Source organism: Panicum hallii, chromosome 3, assembly GCF_002211085.1.
Source record: "Panicum hallii strain FIL2 chromosome 3, PHallii_v3.1, whole genome shotgun sequence".
NCBI lineage: Eukaryota > Viridiplantae > Streptophyta > Magnoliopsida > Poales > Poaceae > Panicum > Panicum hallii.
Window position 1 is genome coordinate 62,657,564 of NC_038044.1, and position 20,904 is coordinate 62,678,467.

A 20,904-nucleotide genomic window follows, 5' to 3' on the forward strand; every position below is an offset into this window, starting at 1 on the left:
GTTCATTACAATCAAACGGACGCTCGGCATTCCTCTCGACGCCAGGCCGAACACCTGTGGCTCTCATCGCGCAAATGTTATGGTGGGTTTGTTTGCAATGTTTGCATCGAATCATCTCCATCTGCAAATTCGTTCGAGGTATGGTCAACATACTAGCCTTTTTTAGCAAAGGAACTTTGAAGAGGGGAGCATTTTTGCATGTGAAGTTTTGCACGGTACAGTTCGTTTGTAGGAATTATAAGAACTCGTCCAAATTCTGGAAATTGTAACATCGTATCTACAAATTTCTTGCCATATAATTCGAGTAGTTCTCTGTTTAGTTACTCTTGGTGTTAGACGAGTATAAGATAAAACTTTACCCCAGCAATGTTATGTTTTTCTTCCGATTTGAAAAAGGCATGCTATAGTTTGAGAATCATGCGTGTTGCCGAGGAGTTCCGGTGATCAAATTAAGGGCCAGTTCTAGAATTCCACACGGAGAAAATTGTGCAGTAGGGCACTGGTGTTTGATGAAGAAAAGAGTTTAAATGTATTTTGGCAAAAAAAATCTCTTTAGAAAACTTAAGAAGGCCGGCCGAACGCTTGGATTTAGCTTACCCCACCATCTAGCTTGGATTTAGCTTACTCCCTTCCCCCTCATCTAATACCGCTTTCTTCCTCACTTTCCTTGTCTCACCGTTCCGTCCCTCCAAAACCCTAGACGCGACCCTCCCCCGGCGCCGCTCGCCGCCGCCCGCGGCCATGGATCTCCTCCGCTCGCACCTCCACAAGGTCCGCATCCCGGAGCCCGGCAACCGCATCCACAAGGACGAGTGCTGCGTCTCCTTCGACACCCCGGTAACTGCGCCCTGTCCCCCCTGTGTTCCTCCTCATCTTCGCCTCGAATTGCTAGGGTTAGGGTTTGACGCGATTCGGCGCCGTGTGCGTGTGTGTGTGCAGAGGTCGGAGGGGGGCCTGTACGTGGACATGAGCTCGTTCCTGGGTTTCGGGAGGGAGCATGTGGAGTGGAACTTCGAGAAGACCGGGAACCCCGTGTACCTCCACATCGTGCGGCGCCGGAAGCCGGAGCCGGACGAGGCGGATCGCCCTCTTAAGAAGCCCACCCTCCTTGCGATAGGTATGAGTTCTTACTTGGACACGAGCCATTCTGCATAGCTTGACTGAAGCCAAAAGTTCAGACAGTAAATATTTAGTTACCATATGCTGTGTTTATGCTGATCACGTGCATGCTTATGCAGTTATGTTTTAAATTCAAGCTCTAATTGTTTACAGCCTAAGTGAATCATGTGTTCCATATTAGGTGATGCCATTGTTTCTGCCAGGACTTGTTTATCATGATTATTGATTAAATTATGTTAGACAGAATGGCTGCATTGTATCTGCTATCTGAATTCACACGAAATATGTAAATTGTGCAACAGTGTCACGAAATTACTCTAGCAATGTTATAATATATTTGCCTTTCTGTTTGTTGATGAAGCCTCTCTTGAGGAATGCTTTATAGCAAGGATGTGGTATTGCATTATGCTGTTTGCTATTATCTAAAAAAATTAAGACCGTGTAATGTATTTGAATTTTTAGTGGTTATGTGGGTTGCTGCTGTTTTTTTTCATATCATTTCTAATTAGTATGTTGACTATAATGCTAAGTTTGTGGTGTAAGAGTTGTCTATATGTCTGAATTTTCATAATTGAGGTAGATACTTGTTTGAACTGTACAGTGTGTTCCTGTGTTTGCACCTTTACAAATATTAGGACATGCATATAACACTTCTGTTAAGTTTATGTATATGCATAAGACAGTTATGATCTCCAATAACGAGTTTTTCCACAATTGATAGGCGTGGAAGGAGGCTTTGGTGATCAAGAACCTGAATATGACAATACTTTTGAAATCGTCATTTTACCTGATTTTATCTCTCTACCATTCCCCTCAGTTGACTTGCCAGAGAAGGTAGTTTTTACCCTTTATGCAACAAGTTGAATGCTAAATCTGCTGTATGCATTTTAATTTAGTATGTATATTACACTATGCAGGTTAGGCTTGCAGTTGATAAGGTTATCCTTGCTGAAAGTGCTGACAGAAAACAACAACTAGCTGCTTGGGTCGCTGACAAGAAGAAAATTAGTGCATATGCTATGGATCTGCAGCAGCTAGAAAATGGTGTTATTGTGCCTCCAACTGGATGGAAGTGCAGCAAATGCGATAAAACTGAGAACCTCTGGTTGAATTTAACTGATGGTATGATCCTTTGCGGGAGGAAGCTTTGGGATGGAAGTGGTGGGAATAATCATGCAATTGAACACTACGAACGGACCAAATACCCTCTTGCAGTAAAGCTTGGAACAATTACTGCTGATTTGGAAGCAGCAGGTAATTGTACACCTAAACCTTTGCACTTTGGACTTTCTCGTTTTAGTATGGAAATTTTAGAAAATGGTGTCTTAATGATATTTAGAAGAAGTGCATTGGGATGATTTTACCTTTTCTATATATAACTAGCCTTCCTATTTCCATTTATTTACTGAAGCATACATGTTGCTGTCAGTCACCTGTTGGATGTGCTATTTATCCCATCAGGATTCAATAATGGGATACCAGTAAATGGCCGCTTAGAATTCACAAGTTACTGGTACCTCCAGTTACAGAGCTTTTGATCTGGAAACAAACAGCCAACATTTTTATTTGTCAGCAATTAGTGCACTTTTGAGTATCTTCTTGGATCATATGAACTTTAATGGGTAGATTTAACATTGAAGTGTTTTTACCTGTATAATTAAATAGCTGCACAGATGCAGTGATAGAACCAATGTTTAGAGTTGCCTTCAGAGGCGTGAAAATTTTAAAGAAAATGTCTGGAGGAAAGTAATTTTGAAAACACTGTTGGCATACAATTTGTTAAAAAGAGCACACATTGACCTGCTCATTCTTAAACACCTAGATCTATTTCATTAATCTACGCAGTTCACAGAGGTTGCTTTTATCGTTTGTTAAAATAAATACCTGTTGATGCCATATTTTCTGCGACAGCTCAGACGTTTTCTCATACCCGGAAGACGATAGTGTTGAAGATCCACTATTAGCTCAACACTTGTCACATTTTGGTATCGATTTTTCTTCACTTCAAAAGGTGAACAATTATAATTGATTTGTGTCATTTATCTAGTGTAATATAATTTAGCTCTGTTTAGTAGAGCCTTGTTGTGTTAAATTGTAGAAGAATCAGATCTTGAATTATCATAGTGACAAAGATATGCTACAGAACTTTCTCATTGTAGATTGCCCTCCAAACTTAGATAACATTTGAACTATGTATTAAAATTGCTCATCAACTTCTTGATGCTTGATACCAAGGTTGCTTGCATGCTCTAAACCCTTCCTGAACAAAGAAAGAAGAAGTTATGAGTAGAATCTGTTGCCCTAGGAGTTATTTGTAAACAGCTATCTCATTGGATGTGATATTTGACAGGATTAAAACAAAAAAAAGTTAGTAATGGTGATACAAGATTCTTCATTTTTGTTTCCATATTTTAAGTTACAAATTTATGTTTGACTACATGGTTTATACTATGGGGCTACGTTAATGGAACTGGTTTCATTTTGTTCTTGCAGACTGAGATGACTACTGCTGAAAGAGAACTTGATGCCAATACAAATTATGACTGGAATAGAATACAAGAAAGTGGAAAAGATGCTGAACTTCTATTTGGACCTGGCTATACTGGTCTTGCAAACCTAGGGAATAGGTAAGGTGATTTGACTTAATGATATTGTCTTCTTTTCTCTTCATGTAATATAAACAAATACCCTTCTTTACAGTTGCTATATGGCTTCGATAATGCAAGTCATGTTTTCGACTCATCCTTTCATATCGAGGTTGGTTTTACTTTATCACATTCATTTTTCATCCATTGTTACATTTGTCTTTTTTCCCCTTTCACATGACCCCTTCTTCATTTCAGATACTTTGAGAAGCAGAGTTTGAAAGCTGCATTTGCAACTGCACCTGCTGATCCAACAATGGACCTAAACATGCAGATGTAAGTTTACACTAGCTGAAGTGCTTATCATCTGGTGTTGTTCATCTGCATGTGCGATAATTTTGTTTATCTAGTTGATGTCTGATACATTTTTCTTAGCTTTACCTGCTAAATATGTCTTTCAAGATTATACGTTACTTTGATATTTGATCACTTGCTCCTTATACTCAAAGCATCATAACTTGGCTATAAGTTCCATTACAATTACGAGTACAACAGCATTACAAATGGAGTGATCACCCCTAAAATCATTCATTGAGGCAACCCTTTTTCCTGCCACCACAAGGGAAACACAGCCCGGGTCACCTGGGTAAGCACTTTGCACGTAGTGCAAGTGTTAACGATGTTGAAATCAAGCATAAAGCTTGGTTAACAGGAAAAATTACATCAGCTTCCATTCAAGCTATCATGTAGCAGTTATATTTTCCATGTAAGAGCTGATCAATATGTATTTTGCTCTTATATGCTTGTTTACTTCTGTTATAGGACAAAATTAGGACATGGTTTGCTCTCTGGTAAATATTCTGCACCAAATAAGGAGGTATGAATTTGATTTTATATTGATTTGTTGCAATGGCTTCCAATTGTTGGTTGTTACCTTTTCTATCCTGGTGTTTTTAGTATGCCAATAATGATTGTTTGTTGGTTCCATCTAGCATAGACTGCTTTCTTGTTGCATCCATAGTAAGGGTTATGCAAGACCAGTTCACACTTCTTCTTGATTATCGACCAACGTACTGGTCTGCTTTTGCATTTGATGGACGGCGACTGGTAAACTTCTTTTATCTGATTGGGAAACATCAAAATCGTTGTATGTGATATTAAAATCCATGTACATAGGGTCAGATTTGCTTATTCAAGAGAAACAGAAAGTAATATAGGCTTTCTTAGCTGTGCTACAGTGAGCACCCTTGGCGATTGCATGTTGTTATGCTTGATTAGTCAAGGGGATGAGTGTCTGTTGGAAGATGTTTTGCAAACAAGTGAGGTTTTCCGCAACCTTGGTTCCATTTTGTGTTTTGAATTGGGGATATACAAGTGCTTTGAGTGACTCAACTCTCCTGCGTTCTAGACTGTACAAACGTTTAATGCAGGCTTAAATGATCTTATATTGTTGGCTTTTTATCTCCTCCAGATGTCATTATTGTGAAACACCGTGTACTCTTTGCTTGCTGCACTCTAGCTTAATGAGATTATAAGTTCTGTGTTGTTGTAAGCAAATCTGGTTGTGCTCCTGTTCACTTCACTCATAGCATCCAAAGTATTGCAGAAGTACCCTTGGTATTAATAAATCAGAACTCTGACATTTCCTCTATGTTGTGTGTTTATTTTGATAGGGGCAGGAAGGGATACGTCCTGGCATGTTTAAGTCAGTTATTGCTGCGAACCATTCTGAATTTTCAAGTATGAGGCAACAGGTAGAATTCTTTTCGACCATGATAACTACTTTCTTGTAAAATATATATGATGTTTGGGACAAGCTAATTAGTTTAGAAAATGAACTAATTAGCTTGCCATAAGTGTAAAATATTTTGAAATGCATGGAGTATAAGCTATGGTAACTGGCATTTTTTAGTATTTATTTTTATATCAACAAGTATAGTCTTTGTTATGAAAAAGTGTATTAACTCTTAATATCTATCTATTCATCCAGGATGCCCTTGATTTCTTCCTTCACCTTCTTGACCAAGTTGAGCAGGCAAACCCTGGGAACCATGAGTTAAATCCTTGTTCAGGTTTCAAGTTCATTATTGAGGAGAGGGTCCAGTGCCCTTCTGGGAAAGTTTCTTACAACAAGCGGTCGGACTACATTCTTTCTTTGAGCATACCACTGCATGAGGCAACTAATAAAGGTAGCTTTAAACATATTTACTGCTGTGACATAGAAATGTATAGGTCCTTGACATTTGTTTGACATGCAGAGCAGCTAGAAGCTTTTCGTGAGAAGAAAGCTGCAATGGACTTGGATGGGAAAGAAGTGTAAGTCATTCAATCATCCATAGTTCATGCAGTACCTAGTGAGTGTTAGCTTATGGCTAATGCTGCCTTTCCATAACAGGTCTAATGAGGAAATTGTGAGGCCTCGAGTCCCATTGGAGGCATGCTTAGCAAGTTTTTCAGGCCCAGAGGAAATTCCTGATTTTTACAGCACTGCTTTAAATTCAAAGACGACTGCCACCAAGTATGCACATTTTGAACTCTACAATTTTTGAAGGATATGATAGTATTGTCATGTGAAAGCGCAGTACTTCATTGCTACTTTTTTTTAGTAATGCCCTTGTTTTCTTTTCTTAGTTAATAAATATTAGTGATAATGGTAAATGCCCAGCTTGCTTTGGAATGTTTTGCGTAACTTGTAAGGCAGTTTTCTTTTGTTTGGCTTATCGATTAATCACCACTTTTCAGTCCTGCTCATTGACATGAAAAGTTGCCCAAGTGGGAAACTGTTGACTTGGGCAAAAAGGCAGTTTAGTCATGTGCTACTTTTAGCAGATCAGCATCAACACCTTAAACCAAACAAGTTAACATAAATTAATTCTATGACCTGCATACTAATACTGAACTTTCCTGGTTACTCCTGGTATTTGCAATTATCTTCAATGTTAGGATTTGAGCCCATGATTGTTACTCAGGAATTGTGGAAACCCCTTTAAAGTTAATTGATTCCTCTGTTCATTTGAGTTCTGATTGTAGAGAATATTTTGTAGAACAGGTGGTATGGCACTGACTTGAAATTGTGATTTGCTTTTGATGACTGGGTCTTTGTGATATCTGATGAACAATGGGGTAGCTGCTTATTTCCACATTATATATACATGTAGCATGAATGGTGGTAAACAAAGAAATGTTCTGTGCAGGACTGCTGGCTTCAACACCTTTCCTGATTACCTGGTGCTGCATATGCGCAAGTTTGTACTGGAGGCAGGATGGGTGCCAAAGAAACTTGGTAATACTTCCCTCTTTATGTGAACATGCGTGCTGCTGACTAAATGATTTTTAAATCCATTAAAAATTGGTTTCATAGAGAGTTTCCAGTACAGCCCATGTCCAGTATTCACATGACATTTTTCAGGCTGTTCTAAGCCAGTAATCCACCTTAACCGTATCCATAATTCAATGCAGCAACTGGTCCTGAGTTTGACTAGAATCAATAAATGTTTCAGCAATCTCACACTTCGGAATATATGTTTTTAAACAATTTGATGATATATTGCTTTCCTAGTTCTGGTTGGAGTGTGATTTTAGTCAGCAATATCTTGTTTGTATTTCAGCTCTGATTCATCATTTCCTGTTGTGGCTGAGATTTAGTAAGCATAAGCAGTACTTGTTCCTAGTTGTACTTGCATGTTCGCCCAAAATTCCGCACTAGTTTTCATTCTGCCTGGGTGTTCAACTATTATTTTTGCTCCCTATTTTTGATATCTTGGCTCATGGCTGTTTATTTCTCTCTCAGATGTTTATATAGATGTGCCAGATACAATTGATATTTCGCATATGCGCAGCAAGGGTATGCAGCCCGGGGAAGAGCTGCTACCTGAAGGAGGTTAGAGTTTCATTCATTAGTTCTATAACTATAATGTGCTTTTCTTCAGCTTTTTTGACTTTGCATTGCTTCAGCTTCCGGTGACAACAAAGCTGAGCCTGCTGCAACTGTTGCCAGTGAGGATATTGTGTCCCAGCTTGCAAGCATGGGATTCAATTACCTTCATTGTCAGAAAGCTGCTATTAACACATCAAACACCGGAGTTGAGGAGGCAATGAATTGGCTTCTCTCACACATGGATGATCCAGGTTGGTATGCTAATGTGATCTTTTTAGTTCATAACCACTTCTCATCATGAAGTAATCAGCTTGTACTTGGAAGTCAGAACTGCGATAGAAGAAACTGTTCTTCATCTAAGCATTATTATGCGATGCAGATATAAATGATCCCATATCAAATGATTCGCGTGCTTCTGAACAATCTGTTGATGAAGCAAGTGTTCAAACTCTCATTTCCTTTGGATTTCCAGAAGATGTTGCCATAACGGCCCTGAAAGCTTCTGTAAGATTCACTTTTTTGATTTGTCGTTTTGAATAGGCAGTGGTATTAAGATTCTTAACCTTCAGAAAGTTAATGGTTGCCAATCTGCTCCTATACTCACCTGCTAAATCTTGCATTCCCCTGTTTCACTGTTCCCTGCCAGCTTTGCATTGTTTTTGGTCCTGTTCTAATGTGACTCTTGTTTTGTTATGCGTCAGGGTGGTAATATTGAGCAAGCTACCGATTGGATTTTCAGCCACCCCGAAGCATCGAGCTCAGCATCTGCTGACTCTTCAACCAGCAATGTAAATGCTGATGACACTCACGTTCCAGATGGCAGTGGCAGTAAGTTTCACTAATCCCTTTGTTTCCTTTAGCCCTTTGTATTGCTCAGTACTCATCTTGAGCCATGTTGAAGTTTGGAAAGGTTCACCTCTTTAATGTGTGTATGCCTTGCCAATTCGTACCATGTTATCATGAAAACTAGGAGCAAAAACTGAATTGGCTGTCTCTCCAAGAAAATATGAAAAGCATGGATAACATATGAACTTAGATAAGCAAGTTCCTATCTAGAATAGCATACTTGACTACTTGAGTATTCCAAACTCACCCATTTAAGTATAACTGTAAATTATTTTATCCTCTTCTGTAAGGTTGGCATTCATTTTCTATAACAATGTTCTGTTTTGCAGGATACAAGCTGATGGCTTTTGTCAGCCATATGGGCACCTCCACCCACTGCGGGCACTACGTCGCCCATGTTCTCAAAGACGGGAGGTGGGCAATCTTCAACGACAGCAAGGTTGCCGCGTCTGTCGACCTGCCCAAGGATATGGGCTACCTCTATTTCTTTCAGAGGATTAGCGGCTAGGCACATCACAGGCAGATACCGTCATGCACACACATCGTGAAAAGAATGGCGAGCTGTTAGGATGCTGTCATGCTGATTTTAATGCTAATGTTTCCTCTCATTCTTCTATGCTGGTTACAGACTGATCAACTGGGATATTGCTTTTCAGTACATTATAGAGTGGCACCTCCGGTTACATCTGTGTTTGGTTACTATTTGAATGTGATTTGCATTTGGATTATAGCTTTCCCTGAGTTAATTTCCACGAGTTCGTTTCTAGGAAAAAAAGGAAATTGAAATTCATCCAAGCCGTTTAATTAGAGGAAATTCCTTATTTGATCCCAAAAGATAACTCAATTCCTTCTTTGACCCAAAAAATTTTCCCTTCCCAACGTGACACCGAGTTCTAATTTTGATTTCTTATTTTATATTTTCGTCACTTCTCTGAGCTACATTTGGAAAATGACCTCCAAATCACTTTTAAAAATCATGAAACTTTTTTAAGTGATACAGAAAATGAAGATAAGCCCATTCTTTTTGAAAAACACACATATACGTTTGTAATTTTTAAAATAAAATTCACAAAATTAGGGTACTTTTTAAACTTATCTGAATTTTATGGCACCGAACTACTTTTAAAAAATTATGGAACACAACTATTATTCCTTGCATTTGATGAAATAATTTATTATTTTACTTTCTAGCATAAGTTCCGTAGGGAATTATGAAGAATGGAGTATTTGGAAAATTTTAGAAGAACCTCATAATTCTCTATGTAATTGATGACATGAAAGAATTTTATAAATTACTACATTCCATGTGGGAATTTGGTGCTATAAAAATTCATATAAGTTTTAAAGGTAGTTTAATTTGATGAATTTTAGTTTTATAATTGTAAAGATATATCTGTGTTTTTAAGCATAATGGGTCCATCTTCATTTGTTCTATGACCAGAAAATGTTTCATGAATTCTGGAGATTATTCGGTGATCGTTTCACTCGACTTAACCGACGAAAGTAACAGAAATGTCAAATAAGGGAAGCAAGTTAGAATGCAGTGTTATGTAAGGGACAAAAATTTTTATAGGGTCAAGAAAGGAATTTAGTGATCTTCTAGTGTCGGGGCTGGCCGCCGGGAGCAGTGCCGCTCCAAAAAGGCATCGCCCCACCCGCAAGTATGCGGTGTCGAAGGTGCCCAAGGGGGCGTTCGGCCCGCGAGGCGGGCGTGCCTCCCCGTCGGAGAAGGAAGCCGTGGAGGACGCGGCGGTGGCCAGCTGCACGGCCGCTGCCGCAAAGGAGGAGCGGGAGGAGGAGGCATCCCGGGGGCTGTCTCGTATGCAGAGAGACGAGTCGTCCCTGTGTCTGGGGCGGTCATTGCCTTCCGCGGCACCGATGAAGCTGAACTTCAGCACGCGGCGCAGTGAAACGTGAGTAAACTCTTCCTCGTCCCTTTTGCTTGTAGGCTCCTTGTGTCATCACCTGGTGCGTGCATCTTGTAGGAGGGCGTCGCTCAGCGGCGCCAAAAGGAAGGTGGAGGAGCTCACCGAGGAGGCCAAGCCAGTTGAGGTGGTGAGGACGCCGGCTCCGGAGGAGGAGCCGCCGGCATCCCGCGTTCGGCTGCACGCACAGGCGTGGCGCAGGCAGAGGAGGAGAAGAGCGGGGTGGAGCTGGCACCACCCCATGATGCTGGTACCGGGTCGGCGGTTCCGGCATAGGAGGTTGCGGGCAGGGCGACTGTTGAGCCGAGTCGCCTGCGTGCCATCAACCCCACACCAGCTCAAATGCTGCTGGCCCAACGGATTGGGACCCGGCGCCCGACGAGGGAGCGGAGCAACAGATGGCCCGGGTCACTGGGGAGGACCTGATGGCGGCCGCACAACGGGCCATTGAGTCGACTTTGGTACGTCGTGTGACTCTGTTCAATTTTTGCAAGTTGTTCCTGAGTACTAATTTGGATCTTCCTCTTGAAGGCGTTGGCCAACCCGAGTCGCTGAGCGGCAGGTCAGCTACAGGGCATGGACGGCCCGGCTGGCCGGCTGCGCGACCTGGAAGCTGAGGTGGTGTGGCTCAGGGCGCACGTTGAGGATTTGGAGCATGAGCACTCGGAGGCTTTAGGAAGAACGCCGAGGAGAGGCGCGGTGAGTTTCTTGCTGACTTCCCTTGGCTGGGTGGGTAGGTCGATGTTGATTTTAATGATGTTGCCGTTTGCAGAGCCAGTGAAGATCAATAACCAGATGGCCCAGGACCTCAAGGCCACGGTGTCGGCCAACGAGGAGCTGCATCGACTCCGGGAGGGGGCAGAGGGCTGGGAGGCCAGCGCGGTGCGGAAGTTCCAGCTGGAGAAGGAGGGCCGCGAAGTGTGACGCCCTGAAAATTCACCAATTTAAAACATGCGTTAAAGTATTCCGATCAAAACTTATTCGTCGAACCCTAGCCCTAACCCTCTACATTTCCCCGCCACCCTGACAGCCGACGCGAGCCAACCGCCATTCCGTCCCGCACCGCTCGGTGGCTTGTCGCTCACGCGAAACCGCTTTCTGCAATCAGCGCCGGCGCGATGTTATTTTTCCCCGCGCAGCGCGCGAATGCCGCGCGCGTGGCCGACCGACCGCGGTCACCGCCGCGACCGGCGCCGACACGCCCCCTCTCTCTCTCTTTCTCCTTTTCTTTCTCTCTCTCTCATTTCCTCTCTTTTCTTTTCTTTTTTTTCCCCAATCTCTCTTCCCTTTCTTTCTTTCTTTCCTTCTTTCTTCTCTTCTTTTCTTCCCTTTTCCTGTTTCTTTCTTTTTCTTTCCCTCCTCCTTTTCTCCTCCCTTCTCTTCTCCCCTCCTCCTGCTCCTGAGCACCGCCCGGCCCTAGCTGCACCCCCGCCGCGCCGGCCACGCTGCCTTCCCTCCCCCTCGCGCACGCACGCGCCGGCCCCTCCTGCGTCGCGCACGCGCGCGCGCTCGCGCACCGCTCACCCCTGCCCGTGCCACGCGCGCGAGCTCCTGCCCGGCCGCGCCGCGACGCACGCACGCGCAACGCGTGGCCGTGCGCCGCGCCGTGCCGATCGCCGCCCGCACCACGCCCCTGGCCCGCGCCGTGTCGCGCCACCCGCGCACGCGCGCGCGCCCGCCCGTTCACGCACGCGCTCTCCCTTGCGCGTGGCCGCGCCGCCCGCCGCTGGCACCCCGCGTTCGCCGCCGCCCGCTCCCCTGTGCACACTCACGCGCGGCACTGCTGCCCGCGCCGCTCGCCGCCCGCCCGAGGCGTCCCATCACCCGGAGTACGCCTCGCTACGCGCTCGCCGCTCCACGACGGCCGCGAACGGCCAAACACCATTAAGGCCGTCCGCGGAGCCGCCGGCCAACCCCCCCCTACCTCACCGCCTCGCCGGCCTATAAGTACACCCCCACCCCGCTCCACCCTTCCCCCACGGCCTTCACTGCCACCGCCCGCCGCCTCCCTCGCTTCTAGCGCCGCCGCCGCCCGCAGCTCCGCCGCCGCCCGCAGGCCACCGTCGCCCGGCCCCCTCGCTCCACCTCGGCTCAAGGTGAGGCCGGGGATGGGATCCCCGTGCCCCCCTCTCTCTCTCATCCCCCATACCCCCGAGCCGCCCGTGGCCCTAGCCGGCCGGATTGGGCCGTCGCCGGCGCCCCCCCCCCACCCCTCCTCTGTTCTGCACGGGGGGGAAGGAGGGAGAAGGGCAATTTTGCCCGAGGCCCCCCTCCTTTTCCTGTTTTCCCCAAGAAACCCCCCCCTTCTCTAGGAACACTCCCCTATTCACTCCCCTTTTGCAAAAGAAACCTCGTTCTTCCTATTAATTCAAATTGAACCCTCCAGTACTTGAACCTAGATACACTTGACACTCTTTAGCATGCCCCGAGTATTTTTAGGATTTACAAAAAGGTCCTTGCTCTTTCCAGAGAGTTACGAATAAGCCCTGGGACCCTGTTTAACCACCCGAAACCCCTTTACCTCATCATTTTATGTGCGAAACGACCTCCGATCGACCCGAAACTTTACCACACCCTTTCTAGTATAGTTCTAGCCATGCCATTAAGAAACCACCCAAAAATATTACCCCTACCTCCGTAACTAAATTATTTTCGATTCAAGCTCAACGATAAAAGCTTTTAGTTCTTGTGCTTGATTGTGTGTCTGTTTGTTTGCGTCGTAGGACACGGAGTGAACGAGGAAGGTCCCGACTGTGACCAAGCGAACGAGGACCAGTACTGCGACCCCGAACCCGAGGGACAGTGCTTCGATCAGGACCTTCCGCAAGGACTTGACGATGGCAAGTTCAATCCCGCCCTTTGATGCATGTTTCTGTCCTAGTTTTTATAAACACAACCCAATGGCCTGTTTTATAAAATTGCATGGTTTTGCTTGATGAAAACATGGTAGGATAGCCACCCTTGTTTGAGATAACCCTACCTTGACCACCTGTTTTTATAAAGAAAATGTGTGTGTGTGGGAAGGGATAAAATGTGGTTTTGAAAGACGAGTCAGATGGGATGGATGGCGTTTCTGTGTGAATCGCCGTTGGTGTGCTCGTACCTGTGTGGTAGGGCAAGGAGGGGAGATATCCATCCTGTCACCCCTAAGGACCGAGTTGATGTGTCATCTCACCTAGCTTCCTGTCGTGCAAGCCACTTGACCGTTGTATGGGCAACGGCTTAGCATAAATCCCACTAGTTAGCCTGATAGCCATCAGGAGAGCTGAGAGCAACGGGTGATCAAGGAGAAGGGATAAGCTCTGTGTGACTTATGCCCCGGTTAAACCTCGGAGGTAGGTCGAATGACCCCTTGATGGATCCCGTGGTGGCTAGTCAGGTCTAGCTAAGGTGGGTAATGGCTTTGTTGGGATCTGCACCGACATTAAGGTGATCGTGCTGTGGTACCCCACCTGTGGGTAAAGTTGCACACCTCTGCAGAGTTAAAATCTATTCGAATAGCCGTGCCCACGGTATTGGGCAAGTTATGGTGTGGTCACATAACTAGTGTTTCTCTCTGGGAATGGTTGAGCTGGTGTGAGTTGTTTGGAAAGTGTCCGGCAGTTGTGCCGTGTGCTACGGCGGACGGGGAGTCCGGTAGCAGTTTAAAACTTGGATCCTGTGTGGATCAACATCGTGTGTTCCTTGGTGCTAGGAAACTCGTTTTGGAAATTGTTTTTAAACGAACCCTTGCATACAATTGAGTTTTCCGCAAATGAACCATAACCTTACCCTTGGATTGTCCTGTGCATTTGATTACTGTTATACCCCCCTCCGTGGGTGTGATTGGACTTGCTGAGTACGTTTGTACTCACCCCATTCTTACTTTTACAGTGGAAGACCCCGACTACGTCCCCGAAGACAACGAGTAGGGTCTCGTCCTGCACCCAGTCTTGCCTGTGGTTAAGGCCACCGTGGAGTTCCGCATGGCGCAAGACTCTGATGATCCTCTCTTCGTAGCTAGTGTAGCAGTGTGGGTTTTAGTTGTAATCCTCGCGATACTGGCGCTTCACTGCCCATTACCGCGTAGGGTTGTACGGTGATGTACCATCTGATGTAATAAAAGTGTTATCAGCCTCCTGGGACTGATAAAGCAACACTTTTAAGTCTTCCCGGATGGGGGGGACGCTTCACTAAGGTATGCATTAATTCTTGGTCAAGTCGCGTCCCTGGGACGAGTTGAAGTTTGACCGAGTCGTTTTGCGTGTTGCAGAGGTGGAGTCCCGTCTGGCCGTACAGAAGTCGATGATGCACCAGGTGACTGGCAAGATCGACTCTGTATTGTCTGCCTTTGAACGTGGAAGATGTCGCGTCCCAGGAGGACATAGCGACCCGGCTGACGGCGGCCCGGGGCATCTGCAGGCCGACTTGCTGAAGGCCGACTTGAGCCGGTGGGGCTCGTGAAGTCCCACTTGCCGAAGGCCGACTTGAGCCGGTGGGAGATGGCATCGCGCCGGAATGCTCGGAATACGACTGGGTGGCACACTTCACCTCGGCCAAGCCCCTCGCAGATCGCATCATGTCCCAGATGGACCTGTAAGCAGTTCGATTGAGTAGTAGGAGAAACAAGTGGCCATGTGATGGCCGAGAGACAATGTTTATTTTGCATGTAAATAAGTTGCATGTTTTATTTTCCCGAGTGGTTTGCTGAATTGGCCGAGTGGATAGGACGGCTACCCTGCGTTGTGCTCCTCCCTATTGTGTTGAGAGCGGGTCATCATGCACGTGATAGGTTAGAGTTACGCAGAGTAGATCCATGACACACATGGTTGTGTTCAGTTACTCCCTGCTCAAGATTATTAGGACACAGAGTGGTTTTGTGGATGCAAGTTGGCTTGACCAAGTTGTAGCCCCTGAGTGTGTGGAATGACTCGGACGGAGATGTTTAGAAGAGGAGAAAGGATTTGAGACTGAAAGTGCGAACTTTTATTAACTCGAAAAGAGAATAGGTACATAGCTGGTAAAATCTTCTACGGATAGAAGCATCGAAGGTGCTCTATGTTCCATGGGTTGCACATGTGTGAACCGTCTTCCCACTAGAGTTGATATGTCCCTAGGACCACGATGCTGCTTACGATGAACGGTCCTTCCCAAGGGGAGGAAAGCTTGTGGACGCCGGGGTTGGACTAGATCCAGCGGAGGACCAAGTTGCCGATGTTGAAATCGCGATCATGCACGTTGCGGTTGTGGTAGCACCGGAGCTGTTGCTTGTACCGAGCGTGCTGCAAGGCTGCGGAGACGCGGTGCTCCTCGACTAAGTCGATATCCTGTCGTCGAGTCGTCTCAGCTTTGCCTTGCTCATAGTTCTGAATGCGCGGAGCACCAAAGGCTATGTCACTTAGCGTAGACCCGAAAGAATGGACAATAGCCACTTGCGCGGCGGCTCTTTTGGGTTCTCAACCCCAAATGACTCAGGGCAGCTCCTAGAGCCACTTTGAGCCGTACTTCTCGACTAGGTCGAATATGCGTGCCTTGAGCCCCTGGAGGATCAAGCCGTTGGCTCACTCTACTTAGCCGTTGCACCGGGGATGTGCCACTGAGGTGTAGTAGATGTTGATGCAATTGTCCTGGCAGTGGTCCAAGAATTTGCTGCTCGTGAAGGATGTGCCCAAGTCGGTGATGATTCGGTTGGGTACTCCAAACCTGTAGGAGATCTCCTGGATGAATTCTTCTGCTTTAACGGTTGTAGTCGCCGTGACAGGCTTGACCTTGATCCACTTGGTGAATTTATCGATAGCCACGTATATGTGCGTGAAGCCAGCAACGGTGGTCTTGAGGGGCCCGACCGAGTCGAGGCCCCAGCAGGCGAATGGCCAAGAAGGCGGTATGGTTCAGAGGATTTGCGCCGGGATGTGTTGTTGCTTGGAGAAGAATTGGCACCCCGTGCATTTCTTCACGATGTCTTGGGCGTCGGCCAGTAAAAGCCAGACCGGAATGCCTTTCCGACTAGGGTAGATGCTGCCACATGGTTGCCGCATATTCCGGAGTGGATCTCATTGAGGAGGACCACTCCGTCTTCTTTGGAGATGCATTTGCACAGGGTCCGGAGGAGGCCGAGTGTTTGAACAAGTCGTTGCTAATAACCACGTAGCTCGCTGAACTCCTGGCGATCCGCTCATGGTCCTTTTTGTTGGGGTACGACTTGTTGTTGGACATGAAGTCGATGAGCTCCGTTCGCCAGTCAGTTTCGATGAAGAGGACTTCCTAGCCCTCCGCCTATACCAAGTTTGGCTTGCTGGGAGGCTCTTCTTCAACTTTGACAGTAGGGCTTTTGAGAGCTTGGACGAAGACTCCGGCTAGGACGAGAGCTCATTTGGAGCCAAGCTTCGAGAGGATGTCGGCTGCCACATTGTAGTCCCTGGGGACATGGTGGAACTTCAGGCCGTAGAACTTTGCTTCTAGCTTGTGTATTTCTTTGCAGTATGCGTCCATATTTTCTTAGGCACAAGCCCGGTCCTTGTTGACTTACTGGATGACGACTTTGGAGTCGCCGTAGGCAAGGAGTCGCTTAATGCCGAGTGAGGCGGCGATCTTGAGACTGTGAAGGAGAGCCTTGTATTCGGCGGCATTGTTGGTGGTTTTGAAGAGTAGCTGGAGGATGTACTTGAGCTGTTCGCCCCTTAGGGATGTTGTTTGTTGCAAGGACCCAATGAAATTGACTGGGTGCATGGCAGCCCCTTATCGCCGAGTCGATTGATGAACCGGCTAAGGGATGCCATGCACCCAGTCAATTTCAATAGGTCCTTCTTGCACCGCGGAGGTGACATGTTTCTGATGGCGTTGACCTTGCTGGGGTTGGCCTTGATGCCTCGATTGCTTACAATAAAGCCGATAATTTTCCCCAAGGAACACCGAAGATGCATTTGGTGGAGTTCAGCTTCCGTTTGAATCTTCGGAGATTTTCAAATGTTTCGGCTAAATCAGCGATGAACAGGTCACAAGATTTAGTCTTAACCACCACGTCATCGACGTAGGCTTCGGCGTTGCACCCGATCTGCCCCTGGAGGCATCTCTGTATGGCCTTCTGGTAGGTGGTGCCAGCGTTCTTGAAAGGACCTCAAGATGCCTAGAGGGGGGTGAATAGGCTAATCTGCAACTTGAAAACACTTCGAGCACGGTTAGCAACACAGATGTCCGGATACTCCGGATATATGTCCGGATACTCCGGATATAGTGTCCGGAGTTTCCGGAGATAATGTCCAGACTATCCGGGTATGAAAGAAACTGCTACTAATCAAAGATAGAGATGCTGTAAATTGAATCCAGTAAATTTAGAGGGACTAGTGGTACCTCTGAAGTAGTTCTCACCAGTTGTCTTACTCCTGAAACTTGTACAATGATAGATCGCCCTCAAACCCTAAAAGGTTAGTCTCACAAGCAAACAAACACAAATGTACACTAGAATTGCGAGAGAGACACAGAATTTGTTTCCCGAAGTTCACTCCCAAAGGAGCTACGTCTCCGTTGAGGAAGAATTCAAGAGACGATGCTCAAGAACTCTTATGCTCCTCTCCCAAGGGTGAGACCAACGCTCAAACCCTAGGGTCACTTACTATGAATTCCTCGGAGAGGAATGAAGATTACAAACCAGCTGTGATGCTCACAAATCAATCACGCAATCACAAGTGACACCTAGCCGTCTAGGAGCTTGGAGCTCCAAGAGTAATAAACTAGAATCCACGGGCTAGACTTGGATGATGTGCTCAAGAGATGAAATCAAAGCTTACTTGCACAATCTTAGCTCTTGCAACAATCTCACTTCAAACCCCAAAGAAAATCACTCAAGAATGGAGCAAATCGGGAGTGAGAGGGCTCTCTTTGGCTTTTCAGCAGTTCTGGTCGAAAATGAGCAAGAGAGAGAGAGAGTGAGAGGGGGTATAGGAGTATTTATACCCCCTCTCCCAGAAACTAGCCGTTGGGAGAGCGGTACCCGGAAACTCCGGGTATATGTCCGGATACTCCGGACATAGGAGTCCGGAGACTCCGGACCAAACGTGTTTTGCAGACCGGTAACAGTAACCCGGATACTCCGGGTATATGTCCGGATACTCCGGACGTTCTGTCCGGACATTCCGGATCGGGACCCGGACACTCCGGGTTAGACACAGAATTTCACATGCAGTCCCTTTTTGAGTGTTGAGATGGCTTCTTATGATTTTTGTGGGTTCTCTTGAGCACAACTACCATGTCTACACTAGTGGATCAAAATTCCCCTTGATAGTACGGCGTTCCTATACTCAATTTCAAAAATAAAATCTAGTCTTTTAGTACAATTGAGAACGCCGCTTTTTATATCCTTTTTTGAGGGTTCACGCTTTGCTATATGCTTTGCTCAGTCACCTTTAGCACCTGCACATATGCTTAGTAACACGATTAAATATACATGCGCTTTGTCATTTATCACCAAAACCCACTTAGGGGCCTAGATATCTTTCAATCTCCCCCTTTTTGGTGATTGATGACAACCCACATGTATCTTATTTGATAACCATAAAAATGTAATCTTAAGCATGTAAAGAGCTCCCCCTTAATGTATGCCATGAATTTGAATTTCAAATTGACTTCTCTAAAGTCAAGATTGGCATATTAGAAGAAGATATGGAAACTCTTTATACATTCTACAGTGGGGTGAGCAGGTGTGTGCTGAAAAGTGTGTGATGCAAATGTCATGTCATACAATCAAGAAAAACTCGTGTTTGAACAACAGAACCCGGAGACTCCGGGTATAAGTCAAGGGACTCCGGACTTTGCGTCCGGAGTATCCGGAGGAAATTCCGGAGTATCCGGACCATCAGGTCAGAACACAGAAAAATAACCTTGCATCACAATCAAGATAAGATTTAAAACAAACTTCAAACTAGTAGATAACAGAGTAGCACACATTACAAAGTTTCTCACACCACATTGTCCTTACATGAGAATTGTTCAAGAGAAACGATAAGTCAACATATAAAGTTTGATACATAGCCCAAATGAGTACATAAATGACATTTTCACTCCCCCTTTGTCATCAAGTGCTAAAAAGGAGATGAAAAAATGGCAAGAAGGTCTTCTACTCATCATCATCTTGGGCATCCTAATCGGAGGTGTCCTCATCCTCATCCGAGTCGGGGATTTCACGGTAGTTTGGAGGTGCTTCTTCCTCGGTCTCTTCCTCTTCATCAAATATCTCTTGGCCACGAGGAGGAGAGCGCCGGGATCGTGTAGGGGCACGGGTGCGCTGACGTGGGCGAGGAAGAGGAGAATGAGCAGCAGCAATGGCGGCCTCATCCGCAGCATCCCATTCGGCAAATGGGTCATCAAACTCAGGCAACTCATGGTATGGATCAGCCGGAAGCCCCAAGTGACTCTTAATCTCAATAATGTCACGGCGGTTTTCATTTATCTCTTGAGTTGCAGTCTTGCACATGCAGAATATGCTCTTAAGGGCCCTCTTGATAAAAGAATCATGGTGACCACGGCTAGAAGAAGATGGGCCCGAATAAGATGGAGCTGGGTCAAACCTCGGGTTTCTTTTAGCACCGGCATGAAGAGGGGGGGCGTGCGGTGCATCACCGGACCGAGGACGAAGATGAAGAGCTGCATGCTTGCAATCCTTAGAAAATGTGACCTTGGTAACCCTCTCAATCATATACATGATGTAAGGAGCAGATGGTAGAAACTTTTGTGGATCATTCATCTTCCTCCTTAACTCATTCCAAATGAAGTCCATAATGGAGAAGGGTCGCCCACCGGGCATGACACGGGCGAGAAGGTTGCAAGCAAAGTACCTAAGAGCAGTGGCATCACCATCCTTAGCATCAATGATGGCACGAAAGAATTGGTTCATGGTGTAGTAGAAGGGTTGGAGAGTGCTTGCATTGCCGGCTTCCGCTAGAATAGAGTTGTAGAAAAGAGCCGGTAATTGACTTGGCTTTAACTGATGTTCCACATGAATAGGATCCCTCTTCTCATCCTCTGAGCCAAGTCCAAGGAGTCTATAGAATGTCATGTAATCAACTCCATATTTCACTCCCTCGGTGGTCCAAAAGAAGGCAACTTGCCCTGCATCATAATATAGAGAGGAGTGAAATTGAGCAAGTATCTCCTCATTCCAATCATACCGAAACCCCATGATGTCATAGAGACCAAATTTCTTGCACTTGGCAATGGCTTGATTGAAGAATGGATCATTCATCTTCTCAAAATAAGCCCAATCAACATACTTGCAAGGGACAATAGGAGCTTTGCCCTTGCGCATGACAACAGAGGAGTAGAAATCTTGATGCAGCTGACACCAAAATCTCCTTTCCAAATTCTCAGCCTTCTCATACTTGTATACATCCTCCTTACGTGCATCAGTGAGAGCCACAGTTTGCTTGAAATAGTTCCTTCCCATGGAAGCAGTAAACTCAGTGAGAATTTGAGGACGGGCAAGCTTTGGGCACCTAGGATATTGGCGTTGATCTGCTGGATATTCGACTTGAAGACGAGGAGGAGTGCGAGGGCAGATATCCCAAGCAATTCCCCGCCT

The 20,904-nt window shown here is 45.8% G+C and overlaps 1 protein-coding gene and 1 long non-coding RNA gene across 2 annotated transcripts; both read left to right on the plus strand.

Moving 5' to 3' along the window:
• Positions 1-642: 642 nt before the first annotated feature.
• LOC112886539 (ubiquitin carboxyl-terminal hydrolase 14-like) lies at positions 643-9,126 on the plus strand. Its single transcript, XM_025952466.1, has 19 exons — positions 643-837; positions 940-1,117; positions 1,841-1,953; positions 2,037-2,373; positions 3,036-3,130; positions 3,613-3,746; positions 3,820-3,876; positions 3,963-4,040; positions 4,527-4,581; positions 5,378-5,458; positions 5,695-5,893; positions 5,963-6,020; positions 6,100-6,222; positions 6,899-6,987; positions 7,495-7,584; positions 7,659-7,832; positions 7,961-8,085; positions 8,283-8,409; positions 8,757-9,126. Exons 1-19 carry the CDS (start codon positions 742-744, stop codon positions 8,933-8,935), a joined length of 2,388 nt encoding a protein of 795 aa, XP_025808251.1. The 5' UTR covers positions 643-741; the 3' UTR covers positions 8,936-9,126.
• Positions 9,127-9,968: 842 nt separating this feature from the next.
• Positions 9,969-11,263, plus strand: LOC112887884. Its single transcript, XR_003227638.1, has 3 exons — positions 9,969-10,344; positions 10,413-10,813; positions 10,884-11,263. It is a non-coding gene; the product is annotated as an uncharacterized LOC112887884 (long non-coding RNA).
• The last annotated feature ends 9,641 nt before the right edge of the window (positions 11,264-20,904 follow it).